This window comes from Chrysemys picta, chromosome 1 (genome assembly GCF_011386835.1).
Source record: "Chrysemys picta bellii isolate R12L10 chromosome 1, ASM1138683v2, whole genome shotgun sequence".
Classification (NCBI taxonomy): domain Eukaryota; kingdom Metazoa; phylum Chordata; order Testudines; family Emydidae; genus Chrysemys; species Chrysemys picta.
The window spans coordinates 238,199,630-238,226,408 of record NC_088791.1 but is presented as its reverse complement, the minus strand read 5'-3'; the positions used below and the strand labels follow the sequence as shown (position 1 = coordinate 238,226,408).

The window sequence follows — 26,779 nt, the reverse complement described above, 5'->3', positions numbered from 1 at the left end:
CTCTCCTCAGCCTACCCCTATGACTCAGCTTCCTCTTCTGAATCCTTTCGCATACACACAAGCCCACATCCACAGCACCCCTATCCCATGAGCACAAGGCCTGTCAGCAAATTCTCAGGTCTTTTACTTCTGGGAACTGCCCCTTTATCTTTTTAACCACCCTAGAGACCTGTGAAGAACTAACAACCCTATCAAGTATTACCAGTACCCTGGGGGGACGTCTGTAATGACTAAATTCTATGACTATTTAACCTAACTGTGCCTCCAGGAGGCTGTGAGGAAGGCAAAAAGCCCATCAGGCCTCTGCCAATTTGATCGCAATGGAACTAAGAAATTCCCTGGTGACTCCCTAAAACAGGCAATCAGTCAGAACCACAGCATCTGCTAAACACAGTTCCAAACCCACAGTTAAAGGGAGGCGAGGCAGAGCTGCTGAAACAAGAAAAACAGACTCCTAAGGATCCAAGCTAAGGTTTAAATCAGTTAAAGGGAAAAGCAAGAGACCAATCATCTTCTCTCCTCCTCCAGCTGATCAATAGCCCAACAGAGCCTCTGGAGGAGATAGGGCCACTCCTATTATCTCCAACCTGTGCTCTCCTGCTTCCCAACCACCACTGATCCCATAGTTTGAAGTAGGTGGGTGGCATTTTCCCGATCCCACATCTCTGCCACATGGAAGAAAAAGAAAGATTCCGAGAGATGAAATCTTGCCAAGTGGAGACAGAGAGACGCAAAACTCCACTTATCAACCAGAAGGGTTTGAGACAGATGAGAGGATGAAAGGGAGAAGAACGGAGGGAGAGATTTAGAAAAAGGGGCCATGAAAGGTGAAGGGGAAAGTTCTGACGTTTTTAATGCTGGAACCTGCCTGGATTTAAATTTTAGCTAGGTCAGAAGGAAAAGAAAGAGGAAGAACAAAAATGAATTAAAGCACAAAACAATACCTGCCAATATATGAAAGCTATAAATTGGTACATTTGAGGTCTGAGTCAATGCCAATGGACATCTATGGAGATACCCCCGTTGACTTTAATGGACTTCAAATCAGGCCCTTAAAGAGAACCTTTTAACACACTAAACTAGGGGAGAATTTTCCAGGGACAGACTTTTAAAAAGTTATTTTTCTGAACAATAGCAACTGCCCTTTATTAAAGAGCTATGTCTCTGCGCTGATATATGGTGTCATGGTAGGAAAATAGAGGGCAGTTTTAGGATCATGAATGGAGAAAAGTTGAGAATCTCTGTAGATCAATCGATCAAAAACTCTCCAAGTAAGAAATGTATCCTTATGCGTCATCACTGGAAATCAAGCTTCTGTTCTAGAAAGCTACACAGCTCAGTTTGTGTGTATGTCATTCTGCTAAATTTCACGTCATTCAGCACAGTAAAGAGAATAAACATAGAAAATAGAAAGGCAGTTTTATGTTTTTATATGAATAAACCCACAAATCACATGTAACTAAGTAAGAAATACATTTTACCATGCTGTATGTGCATTTCTGTTTTAGTCATATGGATCAAGACCAGAAAGTTAAATGGGGCAGGAAAGCTTTTCATAATGTGGTGTGTGGCTTTTGGAAAGCACAGTGAGGACTTTTTGCAGAGGATGACCCATTTGGAACAATAACAGCAACTTCTGAAATACTACTCTTTGGAATTCAGACAAAATATCTAAGGCAAACTCTGCAGGGCAGGGGAAGAAGAAGTAATAATGAAGTGTTTCTTTTCTGTCTCTGAATAGTTGTATAGCAACCTATTTGTTAAAACACATTACATACAAATTATTCTTCGTCCCTTGAAAAATTATCTCCTCAGTCTGAATATACTGTATTAAGGTTTTTGCTTAATTTAATTCTACCCTTCTTATTCTATAAGTACAGGGTACTGGGGACGGAATGCAAAACTGAACAGTTTGGGATTCATAGATCTGCTCCTTTGAGGTACTCAGTGATCCCAACCACCACTGAAGTCAATGGGAGTTGAGCCTGCTTGGCATCTCAGAGGATCCAGTCTAAATGCTTTAGTGGCCGCAATGGCACAAGGAGCAAATCTAACAACATGGCTGGGATTTCGTGGGAGCCTACAATATCATACGCTTTGTCATGAAGTGCTACAACATTTAATAACAATTCCCTGGAGAGGTGGTGAAGGGGAAAGTTCAGTAGTTTTTTTCAGCAATGGAGCCTGCGAGGAGTCAAATTTTCAGAGGTGAAAGTGAGCTTAGGGATCTTAATTTTATCCATTGTTACCTTTAGTCAATGTAATCAAACTGTTCCCAAGCCTTTCACCATCAGACAAAGGTAGCAGATACCCAGAACAGGATAACTGGGGTCACAATCTAGAAGTGAAGTGCATTGACAGGGAGAATTTACACAGCTACTGACTTTACCGACATACATCTGGCGGTTACTAATCAGTTGCTAACTTCCATGTGAACTAAAATTCACCCCATAACGTTAGAAATAACCTTTTCAGTTAAAGTCTGTCGGTTCTACGTAACCACATATATTTTTTTTGCACAGATAAAATGTTTAGTAACATTCATTCACACAAAAGTTAAGGCTTACCATTGCTGTAAGACCGAAAATTTCCTATAAATTTTATGTATTCATATGTTGGAAATTCCTTCGGGTTCAAACTTCCTCTCAGAAGATGACAGTAAAACTCTAAATCATTGTCAGCTGGATTGTTAGAAAAAGGAGAAATAAATAAATAGGCTATTTAAACTAAACACGAGTGGAAAATTTGGTCCCAATCCTGCAACTAGTAGTGTATGACTACACTCGCTCAGAGCCCCACTGAGTGCAGTCCACCAGCATGCTAATTGCAGGATTGAAGCCTCTGTGAAAAGAACCCTAAATAAACCCAGAATGTTCAACACTCCTAACAGATTTTTTTCTCATGGCTGATTTGCAGAATTAGGGCCTGACTCTTCACTCCATTATGCCAATTTTATTAAAGGAATTACACTGCCATAAACCTGGTATAATGGAGTGCAGAATCAGGCCCTTAATTTAAAACCCTTATTTATTTAGGTTTTTCTTTCCATAATTCACAGATTTTTCATGTCTTCTGTTTGGGGGGAAAACTGTCCATTTCTTTTAAAATTAACATTGGAATAGCAGAGGGTTTTCTATATAGTAGATTTTTTAAAAATGGTGTAGATTCTATTGTCATGTGTTCCATATTTTTTGCCTCCCCCACTCTTAGAGCTAATTTAGATGAAGTATGTGAAAGGATTATTTATGAAAAAAAATTAAATGATAAAATAAATTCGGATTAATTTACCCATATTTCAAATGTAATGTAAAACACAGGTGTGCATCACTAGAGTATCTATGGACAGAATATAACTGTACTAGGTTGAAACATAAATTAAGATGTGATTTGTTTCCACTGAACTTCTCTAAATTTCCATGGTCAAACCTGTTTTCCTTAGCTCTCCCCTAAGACACGATATTTTATAATTAACATAGCTGCAAGCAGTCTTGCTTTAGTAAATAAATGCAATGAATCTAGTTTGAAATTGAACAGAAGCATCATTTCTGGTGGCAACATTTGTTTCAAAATGAATGAAAATATATCTAAAGATGCAAAATATTCATACTGACATATATCACAGAGAGACTCCACCCTTGCAAGAGAGAAATCTTCTCTCTCCCATGCTTTTTGTTTAGTGGGAATGATAAAACAAAACGTACTCTTTAGGGAATCTGATGAGGCAGAATCTGCCATAAGCATACGAGAAGATAATATTTTATAAACTTCTGAATGTTCCTGTTCTGGGAGGAAATTTAACAAATTCTGATCCATGACGTCACACTGCAAAGAAAAGAAAGTACAAATGATCAAAACAAAAGAAGAGTGGAATTCTCATTCTCCACCAACCTGCCATTTTCCGCAATTGGGACTGAATTTTATTTGCGAAACCAAACAGTCCAATTTTCATAAGCAGCTGTTTAAACTTTCCATGCCCATAGGCACTTAAATACACAAAGTGCCAGATCCAAAGCCCATGGAAGTCAGTGGGAATCTTTCTGTGGACTTCCATGTGCTGTTGTTCTGGTCTAAAATAGGTAAGTGGGTACACAAGTTAGGCAGACACTTCTTAAAATTGTGCTCTGTATCATCATCATCAGATATTATACTGAACAAAAGTAGTACACGCTGGGCCAAATCCATCTCTGGTGTAACTCCATTAACACTTGTGAAGTTCCCCTAAGCTTGAGTTTTCTTCATTAGAATTAAACCTCTAAAGGTAACCCACTCCAAAGGAAGTCCCTGCTGATCATATAGGGCTAGACTGTGGAAGAGAGGGTGTAGTGAGCCTTCCCACCTGCAAAGCACAGCCACAATTGCAGTTTCTGAGCTTTGGGATGTGCAGTGACTGCCTCCTCTTACTGCCTCCAGGAGCACAAACCAGTAAAGGAAGGCAGGGAAGAGGTGGGTCCATGGCTTTGCCCCTGCCTATGTCCCTTGTCCCAGCTAGAGCTGGTCAAGCAAACGGTAGAGGAGTGCTACACCATCCAAAGGGACAGTGCAGCACGTGAACTCCCCTTGTGTTCATAGGGGTACTTTGGTAGGGATTGTGCATCCTCAAGCACAATCCCATCTGGATTGGTAGGGCTCTGTACTGCCACCAATAGGCCACTGGCTTAACTGCACAGTCTGGCCCACACTCTGTATGTCTACACAGCAAAGAAAAACCCACAGCTGGCCCGTGCCAGCTGACTCAGGCTTGCGGGGCTCAGGCTGCGGGGCTGTTTCACTGCTGTTCAGATTTCAAGGCTCGGGCTGGAGCCCGGGCTCTAGGTCCCTGCAGGGTGGGAGTGTCCCATCTTTTTTGTTTTGTGTTTACACGGTGCCTAGCACAATAAAGTCATAGAATCATAGAATATCAGGGTTGGAAGAGACCTAAGGAGGTCATCTAGTCCAACCCCCTGCTCAAAGCAGGTCCAACCCCAACTAACTCAAAATCAAAATCCATACCTAGAGCTCCTAGGAGCTACCACAATATAAATAATAATGATCCATTTCCATATTTGGGATTGGATTTCAGACAAGGTTATCATGCTAAAGACTAATAGGGCGAGGAAAGAATAACCAGTTTACAGTTTTAGATCACAATTCAGGAAAGTATTTAAGTACCTGCCTAAATACGTCCTCATTGAAATAGGGTTTAAGTCTCATTGACTTCAGTAGGACTTTAACACATGCTTAATTGCCCTTCCTGAGTAGGAATGTTTTCCTGAATTGGATCCCTAGTTTCCAGTAGGATTCAAGAGTAGAGGGGAAAGCAATGAAAAGCATTTCCTTAACACTGAGACAAACATCTGAAAAACCTTGAAAACTGAAGAAATTCTGTGGAAATCATTGGGCCCAACAGACCGTAAGACAGAAAGAGGCAATCTCTCTGCCCACAAATGACAGAAAGATTATTGAACTCCTGCACTGTGGAGGACTAAAGAAAAATGAAGTAGGTGGTTTTAGCTTGAGCTACTTTGTTACTGTTGCATAGCAATATTCCTATGTTCACCACCAGCCCTCCTTATTTCATGACATACTTTCACCTAAGGAGAAAATAATTACTCATCGTATTATAGTTTAGTGGAATATGTTAGGTATATTTTGTTGGATGGAATATATTTAACATATTTGGCTGAATGGCGAAATGAGCGTAAAACATAATTACAATTTTCCTAAGCAAAAAAAAAAAAAAAAAGGCATGTGGAATAGAAGTGCTTCCTGTTGCTTCTGGCTGTGTATTTATATGGAAACTGAACTACTAAAAATGAGTGAGGATTAATGCCTTAATTATCATACCATCTGTCCCAGTCCAGTATCACCAGCAGGAGCAGAAAGAAACCAACTCTTTTCCCCTGCTTCCCACGCTAGACACAGCATATAGCACAGGAACATCTTTGGGACACGAGACCCAGTAACCAATCCCCCCCAACACACAGCCACATAGAGCAGCAGCTCCACCACTCCCACCTTCCTGGGAACAATCCTTAAAAGGCCTGCTTTCCTTTGGACCAGACCAGCAGCAGTCCTTCACAGCCCAACAGCCTGGTGACATCAGTCAACCAGTTCAGGATCTGATCCTATTCCACTGAAGTCAATAGGAGTTTTGCCCTTTATTTCAATGGAGTAGAACCAGACCCTCAATGCACATCTCAGAAGGCCATCATCACCAGCAGCACTATTCCCCATCAACTATAAGTAAGACTGTGATTCTGTCACAGAGGTTGCGGAAGTCACAGATTCCATGACTTTCCATGAACTTCTTGTCTTCCACAGCTGCAGTGGCCGGTGTGGCTGGCCTGAGCAGCATCAGTCCTGGGGGTAGCCTTGGGGACTGTCCAAGCAGCAGCAGTCCCGGGGACGGCTGGAGAAGTGGCCCTGGAGGCTGTCGGGAGAGCAGTCCCCAGGGGCATCGGAGCAGTGGGCTGTCAGGGCAGTCAGCCCCCCACCGCTGGAGTAGGTGCCTCCCAGAGCAGCGGCACCTCAGGGCCCTCCAGAGCAGCAGGGCCCCAGGAGAAGATTTAGTCATGGGTATTTCTCATTAATTTTTGTTTATTGCCCATGACCTGTCCATGACTTTTACTAAAAATACCCGTGACTAAATCTTAGCCTTAACTAGAAACCATTTTATATTTTTCCTAGAAACCAAAGATGGAAAAGAAGTTAGGTCATATTGTCCCTCTCCGCACCAGAATATCCTTCAGAGCTTTGTCTTGTCTAGTTTTAAATGTTTCACAGCAACAGGGAACTGAAGTGTATGAATCATACTAAAAAAAACCAAAGATCACTGGTTGGATATTTTTAGAAATTATAAATTTTTAATTTTGATGGGAAAAAGTCACAACATTTTCATCTCCCCCCCTTTTTTAACCAATGCTAGAAATAAATTGGGGGCCCAGTCCTGCCCCCAGAGTGAATATTCACAGAAATCAATGGGATTACTACTCACAAGAATAAGCACTACATGCAGGTTTTGGAATTTACAGGATTGACCCATAATTTGTATCTGCAAAAGAGTGTGCAAGAATTACTCACGGGTAAATGTCCAAGTAGAGGTGTAATACTGTCAGAAACATATACAATGGTTCCATCTGTGGTGACTGCTATAATGAAGCCATCTAATGCCTAAGAGAAATGCACAAGTGGAGAGTTCTTTAACAGTAGTATGGGCTTTTATTAGTAATTCTCATTGTACATTGATCAAAACCTGTTATCTCACCACCACATTATTAGTAGGTTGTAGGAACATTATCTCAAGTTGCACAACAGTAATTCTCTGATTTCACAGTCTTATCTCACTTATACAGTGTTCTTTGTAGTTCAGCAAAATATACTAGCTGAGACAACAAAAGGCTTACAAGAATATTTCAGATATCAGTTTTTAAATTAATAATAATGCAAAATGGCTAAGCCTGGATCCTTGGAATTTATTAAAAAAAGTTAGCTCTGTGTAAATATCAAAGTATCATGACAGGACACAGTGCTATCTCAAATAATAATTACCCACAAAATTAATCTGTTTGTATTAATGTAACATTGTATATTACTATGCTTTCATGTAAATAAAAGCAAGAGAAATGATCAAATAAGCTTTAGCTTCAGGTTTAACTGAGTGACTTATTTTAAAGATCATGGTATTCGATTATTCATTAGTGGTACAATTCACCTTTGTGCAGAGAGCCAATATAGAACTTGAGCATTACTTAAATCCCACACAGCAGCAGATTCTCCAGCCCTGGGATTTAAGTGGGGGCACAAGCCTTGTACCAGCCCTCTGCATCGGAGAAAATATCACCCTAAAATATTTTATCATGTAAAAATATTTTGCTCATAGCCATATCTGAAATCAATAGCCTATTCCATCTCAAGCTAAACCTTCTAAGTGTATCTAAAGCAAGGCCTCATCTACTACTCCAACAAGGAGAAGCAAACAAATAAGAAGCATTTACAGTATTTGGTCAAGTACAGTATTAAATTCATAGCTCCAGTCCTGCTCCCACTGAAGTTGATGAGCCAATAGCAAAACTCCCATTGACTTCAGTGGGAGCAGGTCTGGATCCATAAATCAATCAATCAAAGTTCTGATATTGGTGCCAGTCACCTAGGGAGGTGGTGGAATCTCCATCCTTAGAGATTTTTAAGGCCCAGCTTGACAAAGCCCTGGCTGGGATGATTTAGTTGGTGTTGGTCCTGCTTTGAGCAGGGGGTTGGACTAGAGGACTTCCTGAGGTCTCTTCCAACCCTAATCTTCTATGATTCTATGATCATTATTGGAGCAACACAAATGTTACAAACATTAACTAATTAGAATAAGGCTTATACATATGCTTTTGGAGAGATCTGTTACTGTGCAGGTGTATTGTAAAAAGCCAGATTACTGTGACATTGAGCTCATAGGTTAAATGCAAGATCTTATTGCAAATCTAGGGAATATTACCTTTTAATGATGTTATATTGCATGACCTCCAAATCATGACAGTCTAGGGGTAGATCCTGTGAGATGCTCAGTACCTTTACGTCCCATTGACTCCAATGAGAACTCAGGGTGACCTGGCACCTCTCAGGAATTCCCATATAATTCAAGACATTTTAAAAAATAATCAATATTTTTCAATAAATAAACATATGTCTTGGTTGCCAGAAGTGCTCAGCACCCCTGCCTGCTTACATCAATGAGATCTTCAGGTGCTCCAAACCTTTGACAATCAGGTCAATAATTTATACCTCAGTGGAAGACTATGTTCACTAGCTCTTATAGTTAGTTTGGTTCTGTTAAATTTAGGTGCAGATAATATTTTTCTGTCATACATTTAAAATATTTTCTAAAAGCATTATAGCAATTAACTCAGGAAGGAGAACAGTGGCACTGCAAGGCAGCTGGGTTATGCCTGTTACTATGGTGAGGTGTTTTGTATTAAGTCTGTATGCAAATCATACAAATTAACTCACATTATAATTCTGTGGGGAAATCAAATTAACGTATGCATATATAATTTTATTTTACTTATTTGAAAATAGTCCATCTAACATTAATATGGTGTCTCTCTCATCAAAGGTTATTCAGCTGTAAAAATTACAATTGTACAGATATAAATTAATACTGTTCCCTTCTAAATCAGCGACCAAATTCCCATGGTGCTTAAACTTAGACTTAGAATCTCCTGTGCCTACTGGCACATGAGTCAACCCATTTTTCCCATCACTGTCTGTCCAGAGCAAGATGTTTGATTCCTTCATAGGATGTCTCCATGCTGGCAGCATCCTTTTCAATCTTCCTGTGATAGGTCATTCTTTGTTCTCCATCCCTTCTCTTCCCTCCAGGTGGAATCCAATCTAAGATGTACCTTGTGCTTCTGTCACAGGGTCGCATGATAACATGGCAAAATCACTGTGGCAGTGTCTGTCTAATTATTGAGTCCACAGTCTGCTGAACCAGGGGCACCACACTTCCACATTGTTCACACAATCCCTCCAATGAATTCCCAGGATTCTTCTTAAACAACATGGTGGAATCCATTCAGCTTCCTGTTGTGTGCTTCCACATCTGCCACATTTCTGAGGTGTGGACAGTAGTGTTGGAAGGACAATAGCATTGTACAATCTCTTTGTAGTGTGCAAGATACATCTTCTTACTCTTCCAGCTGATTGAAAAACAGGAAAATGAACTTCTGGTTTTACTGTTTCTTGCCTTCATTTCTTTAGTGAGCTGGCCCTTGGCAGATATTGTACTTCCAAGATAGACTAAGTCATCAACTCTTTCATATTCTTCTCCTTCAATTTCACATCTGCCAGTGTTGATAGCATTCTCTCCTATCTCCATAGTCTTGATCTTCCGTGTACTGTTTCAAAGTCCCACTTTAGCAGCTTCTGCTTTCATGCTCTCAAGAATGGTGCGGGATCAGGTCATTATCAAGACAGCAGCCATTTCACTGCAGTCAAATACACTTTGGGTTTTTTTTTTGAGCCATTGCTTGCAAAAAGCAAGCTTTTATAGCTGGACAAAGAATATTTTTAAACAGAGTCTTGTCCAAACATAGTAAGTTAGGACTTGTTTGGGTGACCAAGCACAGAGAGAGAGAGAGAGAGAGAGCGCAGTTCAACAGGACCTCCCAATATCTACTAAGCACCGGCTCATGAAGAATCATAGTACTATCTTCTATTGGTAACTACCCTACAAGAAAAGTCTGCAAAAAAGGAAAGTTACTTATCTTGTAATAACTGGAATTCTTCGAGATGTGTGGTCCCAATGGTTATTCACTGTGAGTGCACATGCGCTCCTTGTGCCTAAGACTAGAAGATATTTCAGTAGCAGTATCTGTTAGGCACCTCCCTGTGCTCCGGTGGCAGGTGTATGCATGGGCACCTATGGGAAGGTGGTGAACCAAAGTTGTCTTGGCCAGCAAGGTGCTAACAGGATTACTGTTTCTCAACCTGCTTGATCTTCCTGAGGACACCAGGGAATAAGGGAATGGGAGGGAAGGCGTACATTGGTGGGTCCAATCACTATAAGAAGGAATCCTTCTGGAGTTGTGCCTGTGGGCAGCTTAGGAGCATTATACTAGACACTTTCTTGGTCGCTTGGGTCACAAAGACGTCCCAGGATGGAATGAGCTCCACTACCAGAAGAAGTACTGCATGGCCAAAGGGTGGATCTCCCCCTCATGATCTTTATGGAAAAAGCCTGCAGAGGCTGTCTGCCAAGATGTTCGTTACTGCCAGTAGGTGCACTGCTGAGATGGGGATCTGATGCCAGATGAACCAGTTCCAGAGTTTGACTACTTCCATGCAGAGTGGGGCAGACTTCACTCCTCCTTGTTGGTTTATATAAAATATTTTAGTCATGTTGTCTGACATGAGTTCAACATGTGCAATACAGATGAAGGGAAGAAACCTCTTGCGAGCTTCATGCACTGTCCAAAGCTTGAAAAGATTGTTATGCCGTTTGGTTTCTTATAAAGTGCAGGATGGTCTAGATGGTCATCCAGGTTAGCTTCTCAGTCAAGCATGGAGGCACCCATAATTAATGTCTTTTTTTGGTGGTAGGGGAATAAAGGAACCCCTATGCAGACAGCGTCTTTGATTTCCCACCAGGTGAATGACATTAGGATGTTCTGAGGAAGCAAGACTCATTTGTCAAGGGTGTCCCTACTTGGAGTGTAAACCATCCACAAACATGTTTGAAGACACCAGAGGTACAGACTTGTCATATAGATCAGTGGTTCTCAACCTTTTTCTTTCTGAGGCCCCCCCACAACATGGTGTAATCACAGCCCAGCTGTGCCACAACAACTGTTTTTCTGCATATAAAAGCCAGGGCCAGCGTTAGGGGGTAGCAAGCAGGGCAACTGCCTGGGGTCACACACCACAGGAGGCTGCGTGAAGCTAAGTTGCTCAGGCTTAGGCTTCAGCCCTGGGTGATGCGCCTCAGGGCCCCAGACTTCAACCCCAGGTGGTGGGGCTTTGGCTTTCTGCCCTGGGCCCCAGCAAGTCTAATGCCGGCCCTGCTTGGCGGACTCCCTGAAACCTACTTATGGTCCTCCAGGGGCCCCCAGACTCCTGGATGAGAATCACTAATGTAGATGCAGGCATTCATATGGCCTGGAAAGAACCAGGCAGGATCGGACTGCTATCTAGGGGATGAGTCGAAGCTAGGTGGTGAGATCCCTCATCGTGAGGAATGTATCCTGACTTAAGTACGCCTTGCCCAAAATCGAGTTCAGATTCACCCGGTTAAATTCTAAAACTTGTGTGAGGCCTGAAGTTGACCTTTCTAGATTTACCTGAAGTCCCCAGAAGTAAAAGCGATTGCATAAGGAGAGGACCGCCATCTGCGCCTCCTGATACGACTGAACTGTAAGCGGCCAGTCATCAAGGTAAGGAAATATTGGGCTGTCTTACAGACTCAGACTTGCTGCTACTACAGAAAGTGAAACCTCTTGGAGCCGCTGAGATGCCGAAGGGAAAAACTCTGAACTGAAAGTGTTCGAGGCTCAGCGTGAAGTGCAGGAATCTCCTGTGTCCTGGATGAATGTCTATATGAAAGTAGGCATCCTTCAAACTGAGAGCCGCAAACCAGTCGCCTTTCTGTAGGGAGGAGATTATTAAGATCAAGGTGGTCATCCTGAATCTCAAATGGGCACATGAAGACATTCAGCTGTCTGAGGTGTAGGATGGGTCTCCAGCTCCCTTTCTTTTTGGGGATGAGGAAATATCTGGAGTAAAAGCCTTTCCCCCTGAGTTGAGGGGGCACAGGCTCTATCTAGCTGGATTTGGGAGTCCTCCTCCTGTGTGTGAGTCCTCTTGTGAGAAGGGTCCCTGAAGAAGGACAGGGAATGGGATTTTGGAGAAGGGAAGACAGGAATTTGATAGTGTCGCCAGTCAAGAAGCTGTTGAGGACCCATTTATCCAATGTGATGTGATGCCACATAAGGAGGAAAGGGACCAGGCAGCCCCCAAAGAGTGTGGGATAAGGGCAGTGCAGAGAAAGGGCAGTGCGAAGACTTGTTGGTGATTCTCAAGCATTCTTTGTTGGTGGGAATCTGGGACTAAAGAGTGGTGCATTTACCTGCTACTTTGCACCCTTTGATGTTTCCAGGGAGGCTCACAGACCCTTGAATGACAGAAGGGCAGAGGGACAGGATGGAGGAGGCAGCTGGGAATATTTCCTCCGGGGTGCCAGGATACAGTTCCCCAAGGAGCAGAGTGGTGTGTGACAGTTCTTAAGGGAATGAAATGACTCATCTGTTTTCTCGCTAAACAGGTTGTTACCCTACAAGGGGAGATCTTCTACTGTTGCCTGGACCTCCTTGGGGAACCCCGAGGATTGCAGCCATGCACCTCATGATGACCGAAGTCGCCATGGAATGAAAAAACGTATCCGCTGCATCCAGCAACATTTGATGAGATGGTCTGGCAACAATTTCCCGTAGTCAAAGATGGCCCAGAATTGGGGCCTGGCTGAAATTTGTTTTTCCTACTGAAGAGATCTAGTTCTTGTGACCCTGGTCTGAAGGGGTGGGCCTAGGTTGGAGCAGTTTGTTATGCTCGTTAGCAGCCTGGACCTGCAGCGAATGTAGCCTCAGAGTGAAGGTACCCTGCAATAGGAGCACTGTACTGAACTTTCATGGAGGCACCAACCACCTGCAGCAACACCTTCTGCTCTGGCACCACAAGCCTAATCCCAGCCCAGTTAGGAGGGGTGGGCAGACCCAGGGAGAGGGTGGCTGGACAGCGAACCCACCCTGCACTCACCCCACAGTGGGAGCTCCTGTTCCATGGGGCTGGGCCCACCTTCCCACTCCAGGCATTGCAACCTGCTGCTTTGCCCCCAGACACCAGGTTGCAATGTCACTCATGCAAATTTGGCCCAGCTGGACCAAAACTGAGATGGGGTCCTGTGCCAAATGCAAGTGAAGTCGGGTCTGATTTCTGAGGGTGCAATTATACTCATGGACCCTGGCTAAAGCCTCCCCAACCTGGACCACTACAGAGTTCAGGATGGGGTGGGAACACAAATGTACTTTTTCTCCACTGTTTTCGGGGACAGAGTGCACTCGCTGGGCGGTGTCAGATATTGGCAATGACGTGCCTTCCCTCGCTGCAGCCCCCAACCTGCCTGCAGGCACGACAGCCGCAGGGAGAGGGGGCTACAGCCTGGATGCCGGGGCTTTCCAGGAGGAGGGGAAGCTGAGGGCAGGGCAGCAGCAGAGAAAGGTACCGTGCAGCTCTGCGAGTTCCCAGCTGAGAACCCTGGCATCTGGACTGCAGCCCCTTTCCCTACCCACAGCCTCCCCACCCAGCCTGCAGCATCAGTATTCCAGCAGGGGCTCCCCCACTGGGCGGAGATGTGGGGCTCCCATCCCCTTGCCTCCTGTGTGGTCCCTGAGCACAGGCAGGTTTGCAGGGCTGAAGCCAAGGAAGACATGTCCCAGCCCTTCCTTCCCTAGCTCCAGCCTCACAAACCTGCCTGCAGTCAGGGCCTTTTTTCTAAAAGAAGTTCTGAAGAAGTGGCATGTCACTGGCAATATCCAAATCCTGTTAACAATGAAGTCGATGGTATGGTATGGGATTAGTTTCTGGCAAAATGTTGCTATTAACTAGAAGTTGTTGATATCAGGGTTGCTGTCAAGAGGCATCCACTGTATCTAAGAATACAATACAAGAAAGTTTGAGTGGGAACACTAGCAAAAAGCTGCAAACACTGAGGGGTTCCCTCTCAGACCACAAGTGGTAGAAAGGAATTGGAGAGGTGGTCAGTCCGCAGCACCCCTTGTACTCTCAGTTTAGAGCAGGAGGTGGGGTAGGATGCAGGCATGGACCGGTGGACACTTCCGGTCTCAGGCACACGGAGTGCATTCCAACCCACAGAGAGTACCCACAGGGACAAGCACTCGAAGAAGAACCCAAGTCATCTGTCCAGTCATCTGTCCATTCTGTTTCCACCTCAAGGGAATATTTTTAATTCCATGTGAAGGGAGTTATGTGTGTAAATTCCTGTGCACTGAAATGAGAATCTACAATTATGCCAGGCAAGTGCAAATGAAGTGTCCCTTAAAAACTGGCCTGCGACATTCACGAGTGCCATAGAAAAACCTAAGACAGATACAACAGATGCAAACTAACAGCTGTAACAAACAAAACTATTAGTTAATTATTTCCATTTGCTTCAAAGCATGAGCATTAACAGAAAGGGAAGTTAAATATTTAACAAGAAGAAAACTTATCATGAAAAACTAAAAGGTAATGTGACCAAATAGTGGCGCCTCAGAAAGAATTTAAAGCTACCCACTCCCAGGACAGGATAGTTGCTCCTGCTGACTATTTGTATCTCCCTGCACCCATACAGTGAATCACGTCCATTCACCCGTTTTTCTTCATACTAACATCCATAAATCACAGCAGAGAAAACAAATATGCAGTGAAAACAGGTTATTAAATGACACTCCAAAACCAGATAACCTTTACATTTTTAGTATCAGAAAAGACAATTAACAAAGCTGTAGTTATTTATAAGATAGAAAATTACATTTTGGCAGCTCATTTGGATTTCATATCAAACCTACACAAACATCATTGAGTCATTTCCCTAAAAATCACTGCTAGTTTTAGAAACTCCTATGGTATAATTTAAATGTAATTTAATAGAATATAATTGCAAAGTGCTTGTGCTCCCTATTATAATAAAGATGTCTTTGATAGGAACTTTGGAAATGATTGCACTGGCAGTATTAATGGTGTCAAGTCAACAGGGGCTGTCATTTTCTATGTTTGTATAATACCTAGCACAATAGGGTTGTGGCATGGATGACCTTTAGGTGCCAATGCAGTATAAATGTTAAATAAAATAATAATAATATATATATACAAAAAAGGAGAGATATGGCAAGCTTTCCCTTTCCCTATCTTATATTTGTAGCAATAAAATGTAAATCATAATTTGAATTTATTTTATGTATTACATTTAATATATGTGTGTAGCATTTTTTAAAAAGTGGATTTCTATTGACTGCAGTACTTCGGTTACTGCAGTGTCCAAGCATGGAATGGAACCCTGTATTGGTTTCCAGTCTTTTTGTTTCACGGTGGCTCTGCTTTATGGTCAAGTACAATAAAATCTAAAGTTCTTCTCTTTTTGGCATCACAGACATATTGTTGCTCTAGAACAATGTGCACAGCCATAGCAAAAGTATATGCATTTTTACCTCCAACATCAGCTGAGTGAATTCTTCATTGCTGAGAAACGAAGGCTTCCAGTCTTGTTGAATTTCACAAATCTCTGTCTGTGCTGAGACTTCTAAACAAATAACAACATTACAATTTTTTTTTAAATCCAAAGAAAAAGTATATTTTGCAAAACTTTATACAAACTGCTGCTAAGGGATGTGAATATTTTGTATCGCTTGAAATGAATAGAGATTTTCAAGCATGGGACATGCATGCAGTGCAAGAATATGGATAATATCCTCATTGGGCCATGTCCGGAGGTCCTTACTCAGTTTTCATTCGGCCAAACCCCATTGTCTTCAATGGGAGTTTGCAGTCAAATGGCCATTGTTTTCAATCAGTGTGTTACCTAGGTGAATACTGAATAAAAAAAAAGGCCTGAGCAAAATTAAAATCAGGATGAGGATTAGCATATATCAAATATGTAGTTACGGTTCACTGAGTTTCAGACTCAGGATGGGAATAACCCAGGGCTAGATTTTGGCCTACAGCCACAACGCCGAGTAGGGGCAGTGAAAAGCATCCTTGAGGAAGCTGGAGGACTGTGCCTTAGAAACCATAATTGCTTCCCCAGTTGCTTGGTGCACAGATGGAATGTACAATTTACAACATCTCTTGTGATGGAGCATCCTTCTCCCCTCACAGCATCTCCAGCCAGCTCCACAGTGCAGTATAGGCCAGAGGATGGGGGAGCAAACCAGAGCTTCACTCACAAAAACCAGTTGGAAAATGCAATCTCCTATCCTTTAAAATAAAAATCTGACTGTGAACCTGTCTGGTGGTTTGATGGTGGCATTCTGTTCTGCCACATGGAAGCACCGTCCAATAAACACTCCTAGGGCACTCGTCCCTTGTAAGTTTTCACTCGGAGAAGTGCAAGTGTACGATAATTATAAATCACAGCTCTGTAGTTAAGACTGAACCCAAATGAGAGTTTGTTGAATAATTTATTTCAAATAACATTTCCAATTAGTACTGGTATATTATGGACCTCAGTGGGTAAGTAATGTAAGAATGTATTTGTCAGATAAATTATTTGATTCATTTCTCAAAATTTGCCTAATATTCTGTTCAATATTCACCCAGCTCTAATAAAAGTACACTTGAGCACTAGCACTGCTGGTCCGGTGGAGGGTAAATGTGGCCTCTCTACTCTACTCTGATTAACCTAATCTATCAACATTTATAGAGCACTTAGACGTTCTCTCTGTTTCAAGAGACTGACCACAAACATAAAAATGGCTGAATGATTTAAAAGGCAGTAAACCTATAACAGTGTCTGTGTGAAGTGTCTCATGGAAGTAAACCAAAGCACACACACAAGCACAGGTTAGTGCTTTTATCAGTGGAGCTGCAGCAGTCTGTTTCCCACTAAATTAATGTTTTCAGCATTGGTGGGGTTGTTTTGATACCACAATGCAGTGGCTTTACCGGCCCAGAATGTTCAGCAGATGGCTGGGGAAAAAAGGATCAGCTCCAATCAGCTCTTTATTATGTACCCTGCAAAATGCAGAATATTTTACAGTGGATGCTACCATGGAAAAAATGGCATATTTGAAAAATCAATTTCTGGAAGAATTATTTGAATTTTGGCAAGCTTCCTTGGATTAATAGAAAGAGACTGTTTCTTCAGCAGGAAATCTGAAAATTGATCTGCTTTTCTGTTATAACTAAATTATTGGTTTAGAAAGCTGAATGTAAGAGAAAATAGTATTGAATACAACAAATAAAACTATCATATGCAGTGTGGATAAAGCAATGTTTTTAAACTGTATTGTTTGTTTTGTAGTATGTTGCATATCTACTATTGATTTAAACTTTTAAATAATAGATTTTTGTCTGAAAAGTATTTTTCTTTCTTTCTTTTTTTTTAAAGAGTACAAAACCAGTAGCAATTCAGTCCAACCTCTATATACAATCATAGGCTGTTTACTAAACAGAGAACAATTGGGTAAAAGAAAGTCAAATGCCTTTTTTGAGTAAATTATTGGCGCTATCTGATACTTCATTTACACTTATTCAGTTCCTATGTGGTTGTTCTTTAGTTGATTTTTTAAAGTGTGCATATTAACATCTTCCTTTACTCTGCCTTGGGCAGCTAAAAAGAAAGATATATCATTACGGTCACCAAAGAAGCTGTAAAAGAATAACAGATATAATGAAACTTTCAGATGTCCCAATCATGCCCTCTTGCATCAAATCATCTTGTCTATGCCAATATTTCATTAAAAGAAAACCATCACTGCAATAACAGATTAACTATCATTCTTTCCTCAATTATTTTGACATTTGTGACTTAATTAGGTTGGTGTCATGATGTAAGAGTTTTATCTGCTTCTTCATTACACCCATATGTCTCAACTCTGAGAAGGTGGAAAGATTGTCCAAGGAATAAAAGACAGCAAAGTGGCATAGACTAATTCACTAGGCCCCAGTCCTGCAAGCTGCTCTGTGAGGTTGGACCCCTTCACCCATATGGAGTTCTAGTGAAGTCACTGGGATTCCAAATGGGCGTAAGGACTGTCACATCTGGAGATGTGGCCCATTTACACTGTTCCAGAACTGTGTATACACTACCTGAGCAGTGTAAAGAGGCCTTATCAAATTAGAATCAGTTCCTACTGCAGACATGCCAAACCCGCGATAAAAACGCAGAAATTGAGCTTGTTTTGAATTGCTTGTTGGCTAGTTTTTGGCTTGTAGCTTGTTGCTTGTTTGCTTTGTAGCTTGTTGCTCGTTGTAGCTTGTTGCTTCTTTTTTTTGATCGGCTCCCAGCAAGCTGGGGCAAGAGGGGGCAAGCAGGGGCAAGGGAGGGAGAGAGTCAGGGTGCACAGCGGGCCCACCACAGTCCCCGACTGCATGCCAGGGGGATCTAGTCCCATAGAGTGTTGGGGTTCTTAGGAACTGGCTTGTTTTGGCCTGGTTTTGAAATGGGATTAGCTTGATTTTTGGCTTATTGTGAAAGTCGGGGAGCTTATTTACCGCATGAAAGTTGGTAATTGTGCCCTACTGTCAAAGTTGGCTTAGATTACAAGTGATACGGTATTCTGGTGCTCTTAGTCTTGTTCCTGATTTGAGGCTGATGTGCATGCATAAGGGAACCCTCCGTGTGCAGATCTCCCCCTATTGCAGTGGTTCTAAACCAGAGGTACATGTACCCCTGGGGATATGCAAAGATCTTCCAGGGGGTACATCAACTCATCTAGATATTTGCCAAGTTTTACAACAGGCTACATAAAAAGCACTAGCAAAGTCAGTACAAACTAAAAGTTCATACAGACAATGACTTGCTTATATTGCTTTATATACTATACACTGAAATGTAATTACAGTATTTATATTCCAATTGATTTATTTTATAATTATATGGTGAAAATGAGAAAGTAATCAATTTTTTCAGTAATAGTGTGGCTGTGACACTTTTGTATTTCTATGTCTGATTTTGTAAACAAGTAGTTTTTAAGGGAGGTGTAACTTGGGATACGCAAGACAAATCAAACTGCTGAAAGGGGTGTAGTTGTCTGGAAAGGTTGAGAGCCACTGCCATCCTGCACAAAGCCTTCAAGTGAATGGTCAAGACTTCCAGATCATTTCCCAAGATCTCAAGGGCTCTGTGATTTGTGGGGGCTGAAGCATCTCCCCATTTCATGGGGTATGAGGCAGGGGCAACCCCACATCTTTGGTAGAACCATCAGCCTCTGCAAGGCAAAATTTGCAGTATTCCACCCTAGCCTCAGGATTCCTTCAGCAAGAGGTGATCTGTCTCTAAACTTTGCTCACATCACAGACGAGTGGTACAATTCAGCACATTTATAGTTTTTGTTCAGTGGCCCCCAAGGGAACAGCAAGGGTTAGAGATCAGTACTGAGATATAATGGTAGAGCTGACACGTTTTTATGAGAATAAAAATTCACCCTTCAGATATATTTTAAAATAAATGTCTGGCCGTCATCACTATTCAGCAGCTGTCTTTATTGTGCTCTTCTATGCCAAATTTGCAAATGGCCTCAAAATCAAACAAAATTTGCACCTACATGTTATGCAAATGAAAAACTGGTATTTGCTTGTGCACATTGGGTAGAAATCCCCAAAATTTATGCAAGCAAATATTTGTGAATACAATTTATTAAACCAATTTTAAAAATTTGGCCCTTAATGTCAGAATTTCCCATTGTACTACACTATGCACACATTAGTTCTGAGCTCCCCTCCTTTATTCACCCTTCAGTCTGCTTGGTGTGATGGCACATGGATCCAAGTGCCAGAGAAAAAATGATCAATATTTTACAGACAGAAAGAATGACATGTCATCTTTCTTTAAGATATTTTCTGTATAGAAAATTATTTAAATTTGCAACCTTGAGCCTTCGCTTTCTCCAATTTTTTTTTTAAAAAGAATCCTTGATGGATTTTCATCTGTTAAAAGGTGTAGTGGGCATGATGAAGTAGAAACTGAGACCTAGGAGAGACAAGACTATGGATGCTGTCTTAGTAGCAGGTTGGCTTATCCAGGGAAAACAACCCCACTCCAAACCCACTAGCTCTACACCAGGAATGTACAGAGGCACACAGGCGAGCTTCTCATATGATAACTCCCCTATCCCCTATCCTCAGAAGCTGATTCTTTTTCATACTCAGGGCCCACAGTGTGCAGGAGTCACAGCCACCTTTCACAATACCCCAGGAGGGAACAGACTGGCTCCCTACATCTACTTTTAGAGAAGCTAAGAAGAATATTTTCCCCCTCCAGTCAGAAGTCTGTTGGTGTCAGGCGAAGGGAGCTTCCTCTTTCCCTCCTGATCACTTTTTTGTTCAGAGCACAAGTCCCTCCCCTGCTTAGCTCACAGGTCCACTTCAGAGCTCTGTGCCCTTTGCATTTCTTCTCTGGCTGCCTGATATTCAGTCAGCTAGGGAGGCACACATCCTGTGCCTTAGACCGTCAGAGGACTGACCTGCTTCATTCACTTGAGCCCAACAACCAAAAGGAGCATTGTGATCAAGAAAGGCAGTCTTGAGCAAGCCCATCAGGTCTGAACAGGCATTATACTACAGAGCAAGTAGGATAAGTACTACCCTGTACCAAGGAGCAGCCGAGGAGACTGATTTGAGTTGCATGGTACCCTTACGTTTTCTCGGCATAAACTATGACTTGGAAAAAATCTTACTATGAAATTTTAACCACTTGAGCCACTCTGACCATCACTGGAGTAACAAGGATTTGGTACAGTTTGACGGTGCATGGATAGGTTTAGCAATTTTTACCATTGTGTTTCTGCAGAAAGCCAATGACTTTTTCAAGCACTGTAGTTTTGTCCATTTTACGGGTGTTGCCTGGAAGCATGGAGCTGAGCTCTTTGATGAGAACATTGAATTGGTCACGTCTCTTCTTTTCAGACTTGTTACGAGAAGCCCTATAAGTATGAAAAAAAATAATGAATGGACCTAGAAAGAGTAATCATTACATATTCTTCTTGCAACATATTATTTAGAAAATGAACTCTCTATGCATCAGTGTCTGAACACTGATGGCTGGCACCAGGCAAAGCTAAATAAGCAACCAAGAACTGGCCTTTCTCACTGTCATCTTTGTGACCTCTTTGCTGGGACATCTTGAAAAGCAGCATGGTCCAATGGATATAGTGCTAGGCTGGGAAACAACAGAGCTGGATTTTATTCCCATCTCTGCTCTGTGACTTTATTATCTTATTCCTGTGCTCACTCAGTGAGCACATGTTGGCTCTTCTGTCCTCCCCCTATCACTCCAGCAGCAGGACAAGATGTGGAGGAATTTCATGTCCTTGTTTTCTGACAAATCATAAAGCTTGTCTTGTGAGCACTGGTTTTCATATGTGTGTGTGTACTCAAAATTCATGCATTCTATGCTGAGGTACTTTCCGTAAAGGAAGATTGTAAGTAGACAAGGTAAATAATATGGCAACACATTTTGTTGGCCCAGAAAACAATTTATAATGCTCAGACTTTTGGGCTGATCAAAACACTTAGGTATCCTAAATTATTTCTTGGTCAGATAAAAAAGTAAAAAAACTATGGCAGTTTATAAGCATCCTGCACAAGTTTATTTGTAGAAAGGAAAGTTGGTCTTGTGGTTTAGTCACTGGACTGTGATTCTAGGTTCAAGTCCCAGTTTTGTCACAGACGCTATATGTGCCATTGGGTAAATCACTTAATTTCACTGTGCCTCAATTCTCTATCTGTAAAATGGGGATAATACGACTCCCTTTATGCGTCTTGTCTATTTAAATTGTAAATTCTTCAGGGCAGGGCAGGGTTGCTGGAACAATTTTTATAGTGAGGGAGCTGAGAGCCATTGAACCAAATTGTAAACTCCGTACAGTGGAAACTACTTCAAGCCAAGGGTTGCGGCAGCACCCCCCAAACTCTTAATTCCAGCATCTCTGGGGCAGGGACTGTCTCTTTTTATGTGTTTGTACAGTAGAACAATGCGGTCCCAATTTCATCTGGGGCTTTTAGACACTACCGTAATGCTACTATTATTGTTTCTAACAATCTGCTCAGTAGCTGTATTTTAATTTTTATTTATTGTACACTAATCTGTAAACTAAGAATTGTACTCTTCAGTGCACCTTTGGTCTCCCAGTATGAACATTTTTTTATGTACGTTAATGGACAGTTTTCTAGGAGGGTGTCTCCTAGGCTTATATGACCAGGCAGAAAATGAACTGTAAAACATGCCCGAACTTCTGCTTATTCCATTGAAAGGTTCCAGGCAAACAAGAACATCATAGGCTAAGATTTATTTGGCTTAAATGTATAACGAGCTAAAAATGTGGTTTAAAATAGACAGAATTTAATAATTAACAGGCCAACTTCTTCTAAAAGTAACACCAGCATCAATCCAGTAATACCACTGCAGTTAATGAAGAAACCTGGGCATACACTGGTGTAAATAAGAATAGAATTTAACCCAACTTTGACATTCCTCTAAGAACCAATATGGCAATAAATATTATCAGTAGAGGTATCACAATGGAGGCTTCCATACGTTACCAGTGACGGGGGGTGTGTGTGTGTAATTTTTGTTTGTCTTGCTCTCTGGCCTGAATACTTTTTGAGATGCACTGGAAAGAAGCCAATCTTTGGTTATTTTACAGCTTTGAACACAAAAGGTTAGGTGGATGCTGTCTAATGGATTTAAGCTACTCCTGTTACACGTGCAGAAGACTTTTGGGACAAGATTTCAATCCACCTTCATCGTATTTCCGAACAATTCAAGTAGATTTAAAGAAAACCAACATTTTATTTTCATGTAATTCAATCCTCAGCCCGGGTTAGCTTGAAGGCTCCCATTCCTTCAAAAACTGAAACTCCCCAACCATATATAGAGTATGTGTTGCTTGCCCAGAAAGTAAAAGATGTTTTGACAGAAACCAGAAAGTACCTATTTTTAACACTTGACATTTTATTCACAAAGGAAATCTGAAAACTTCTGTAGTGGAAATAACTCTACCAAGAGCCAAATCTATAAACAGAGTAGAATCCTTAAAGGAAGAAAACAGAAAACCTGATTAGGTCATCTAATCTATCCCTTTGCCTATGCAGGATTCTATATTTGCTAGTGCTTTGTTCAGTCCAGATTTAAATGTCCTGAACAATGCAGGTTCCATCACTTCCCTTGGAAACTTATTCCATAGTCTAGTAAATCTCACTATTAGGGCACTATCCCTGATACTCTGCTGAAGTTGTCTTTATCTTAATTTCATACTATTCACCTTGATCACATTGATGGATCAGTCCTTCAGCCCTCATACAGATTGCGCCAATCACAACACATCTTCCATTCGTCTCGTATCCTGGCCTTCCTTCTCCATGTGCAGCCATGTCTTTTCACGATAAAATCTTCCCTTCTCTTTGGAGGCTGGCCAAGTGGTCGTTTCAGTTCCTGTGGGTACCACTCAGCGACAGCTGTAGTCCATCGATTGTCAGTGAGCCTCGTTATATGCCTGGCCCATCACATTTTACTATGCCTGCTCTCAACAACGACATCCTGCACTCCACTCTGCTGTCTGATCACTTCATTGGGGACTCAGTCTCGCATTTAAATTCCCAGAATTCTTCTTTCCATAGCCCTCTCCGTGACAGACAGTGGCTGCTCCTCTGTCTTCATCAGTGCCCATGTTTCGCTGCCATACAACATTGCTGGCAGTACTGTTGAGTTGAAGAGGCTGCCGCATGTTGCCTTGTTGATTTTTCCTTGGAGGACATCTTTGATAGAACTGAATGCGCACCAACCAGCTTTCTTTCTTTGCGAGAGTTCACCTTCCTGATCGTGGCACATGTTAATTTCTTGGCCCAAATAGACATATTGCTCAACTTCTTCTTTTTGTTCTCCCTTGATTGTTATTTGGACTTTTGGTAAGGTATCAGACCGCATACATTTTGTTTTGGAGCGGTTAATTTTCAGTCTGACTTGGCTGCTTTTTGTGTTGAGTTCTCGCAGCATTTTCTGTAGTTTGATATAATTTTCTGTGATCAACCCAATATCTTCTGCAAATCTGAGATGGTTTCATTGTTCTCCGTTGATGCTGATTCCACCCTTCCAATTCATTTGCCTCATTACCATTTCGAGGCAGGCTGTGAAGAGTTTTGGTGAAACCGTGTCTCCTTGTTTCACATCTTTCTTAACTGGGATGCGAACGGGAGTATCAAACAAGGTTATATCTGTAGTGCAGCGCTCGACAGCACAGAGATCAATGCAGTGTTGAAAGCTCTTGCAGAGCAGAGCATCGACACAAACTATATCAAACTATTAAAGGAAGCAAATTCTAATTGCACAATTCATACCATTAGTCCAGGTTATGTATCTCCTGGTTATCTTCAAAGCAATATGGCATATGTTGATGGGAAAAAGATACACTGTTTGAATGGAATTTTGATTCTGAGTAAATATTAACAAAGGCTTGACCCTATATATCACCAAAAATGCTCCTTACAAAAAAAAAAGAGGCATTAAAATATCAGCAGATGGTAATAACTACCACTATTTAAGATATGTGTTTTCCTATGTCCGTTCTGTGTGTATGTTGCTCGCTAACCCCCTTTTTAATGGTTGCCTTGCATGCATCATAAAAGTAATTTGAACCTAAGTGTGTGAACTGGTAGTGACAGTTAAATCTGGAATTCCTCCCCCTATTCTCCCCTTTGCTTCATTCCCCACTCCCTGCAAAACAACCCCGCATTCCAGCAATGTTATAATTCTTGACACTTTGTATGAAACTTTCAGCTGAGATATACCATCTCCAAAGACATCTTTTTCATGATGTAATGTGGCATGAGGCATCCATTCCCTTCATCCTCTTCCTCCATTCACAGATATCTACATATTTACAGATGGTTAGGCGTATCCTTACATTGTGCTTCTTTGCAGCGTGCATTAATAATACTATGTTTAGCAACTCTCATGCATTAAGTCCCTTGTGAAGAGTGTTGTTGGCACAGTGGCTTTGGGAAAACTTTGATAGGCCCTTTGCCTCAGAAGACATTCCTTGCAGTCCTAAGTGGTTGCAGCAGTTAGGTCAGCACATTGCTCCTGGTATCAAACAGTGGGCTTCTGTATCTCGAGCATGCACGAATTAGAAAAGAAGCAAAGGAGAACAGCTGAGCCGGGCTGCAGAGCGTTCTGACCTATATTAGTGAAAAAAGGCTGCAGGAGGGAAGAAGCAGGAAAAGAATCAAAAGAGACGAGCCTGGACCAACTAGTTGTGCCTGGACTGGAAATACTTTCATTAGAAAGAACAAAAGGAAAAAAATACACGCAACCTAAGGCTCCTTCTACACCAGTTAAACTGCTGGTTGCAGTACTGATCACACGTCCAAAAAAACTGCTAGCAAACAGATTCTGTGACACTCCTGGTGCCAGCCAATTATTATGGAGTTTTACTGCAACAAATGATTTTCTACCTGAAAAGGCAACCCCTACAAAGTGTTAGTAGCAATTTCCTGTGTATGTATTAACTGTGACTTTACCACTGTAGTTAATAGCACGTTACTGCTTTAGACCCAATCAATTAGCCAAAAATTCAGCGTCTTGTGGGTTGTTCCAGTTAGGAGCAGTAATTGGTGATGGAACCAGATGTTTCTTTGAAGCAATACTGTTTATTTACAAAGAATGTACAAAGACCTTTTCCCCCGAACACAGCAGGAATGAAACAACAAGAGACAGCGTCTTTGCTCACAGTAGCAGGCACCTTTTCCAATCAGCACTCAGCTCAAAAGCTGTCTCTCTTAGCTTTTTTTTTTTCTTTCCCTAAACTCTCGCTTACGTTTTCTTAAGACCACATTCCCAGTGCTTGTTCTGATTGTGCCCTTGGTTTTTCTGCCCTTGCTCTCTAGTGTTTTCTCTGGTTTTCCACAAAAACAGAGACACACACACAACAGCTCCATCAATCAATCCTTTAACCCCTGCATTTGCTGTATCAATCCCGGTAAACCCCTCACCCTGCATGGCATAGCTTCTGACTCAGTCTTGCTAAGTGGATCTGTGTGTTTGGTGGTGGCTTCTATTGTTTTGACTATTACTAACCAAAGGGGCATTTAACTGCACCATCATTTAGCCTAGCTTCAATGGGGTTTAACCCAATCCATAACAAGCACATATGAAAGGAGACTATGTTTAGGTCTGAAGTAATGTTTATAATGTTTATATTGGGTTTTGGTGATAAGGTGATTTGAGAGTATTAGTCATTTTTTGTTTTATTTTTTCCCAAAATTATTATCAGATAATTACCCATGTATAAACTGAGTAACATAATAAGAAAACCTCATTATTTTCAATGAACAATCGGTGTTTCTTTTACAAAGTGTTTTCCGTAAAAGATTATATGATAACATGGATATTTTATACACATGGTAGACTAGACAGTTGTATTGTGGCAGAAATAGCGTTCTGTAGGTTCCTCGGTTGATCCTATGCAGTAATGTGAAAAAATAACCCTTGTATTTGCCTTGCTGATATTTTTCAGAGGAAGCACTATTGACATGCTTTTATTCTTAA

General features: G+C 41.6%; 1 protein-coding gene across 3 annotated transcripts in view; it reads right to left on the bottom strand.

The window, feature by feature from the left end:
• The window catches only part of NPAS2 (neuronal PAS domain protein 2), a 148,015-nt gene that overhangs the window by 57,493 nt on the left and 63,743 nt on the right, over positions 1-26,779 (bottom strand). For all 3 annotated transcript variants that reach the window (XM_005283251.5, XM_005283252.5, XM_065580890.1), the window contains exons 3-7: positions 21,010-21,158; positions 15,726-15,817; positions 7,060-7,149; positions 3,702-3,822; positions 2,568-2,681 (exon numbers count right to left, since the gene is read on the bottom strand). In XM_005283251.5, coding sequence (XP_005283308.2) covers positions 2,568-2,681; positions 3,702-3,822; positions 7,060-7,149; positions 15,726-15,817; positions 21,010-21,158 — 566 coding nt within the window. The remainder of the gene's footprint in view (positions 1-2,567; positions 2,682-3,701; positions 3,823-7,059; positions 7,150-15,725; positions 15,818-21,009; positions 21,159-26,779) is intronic.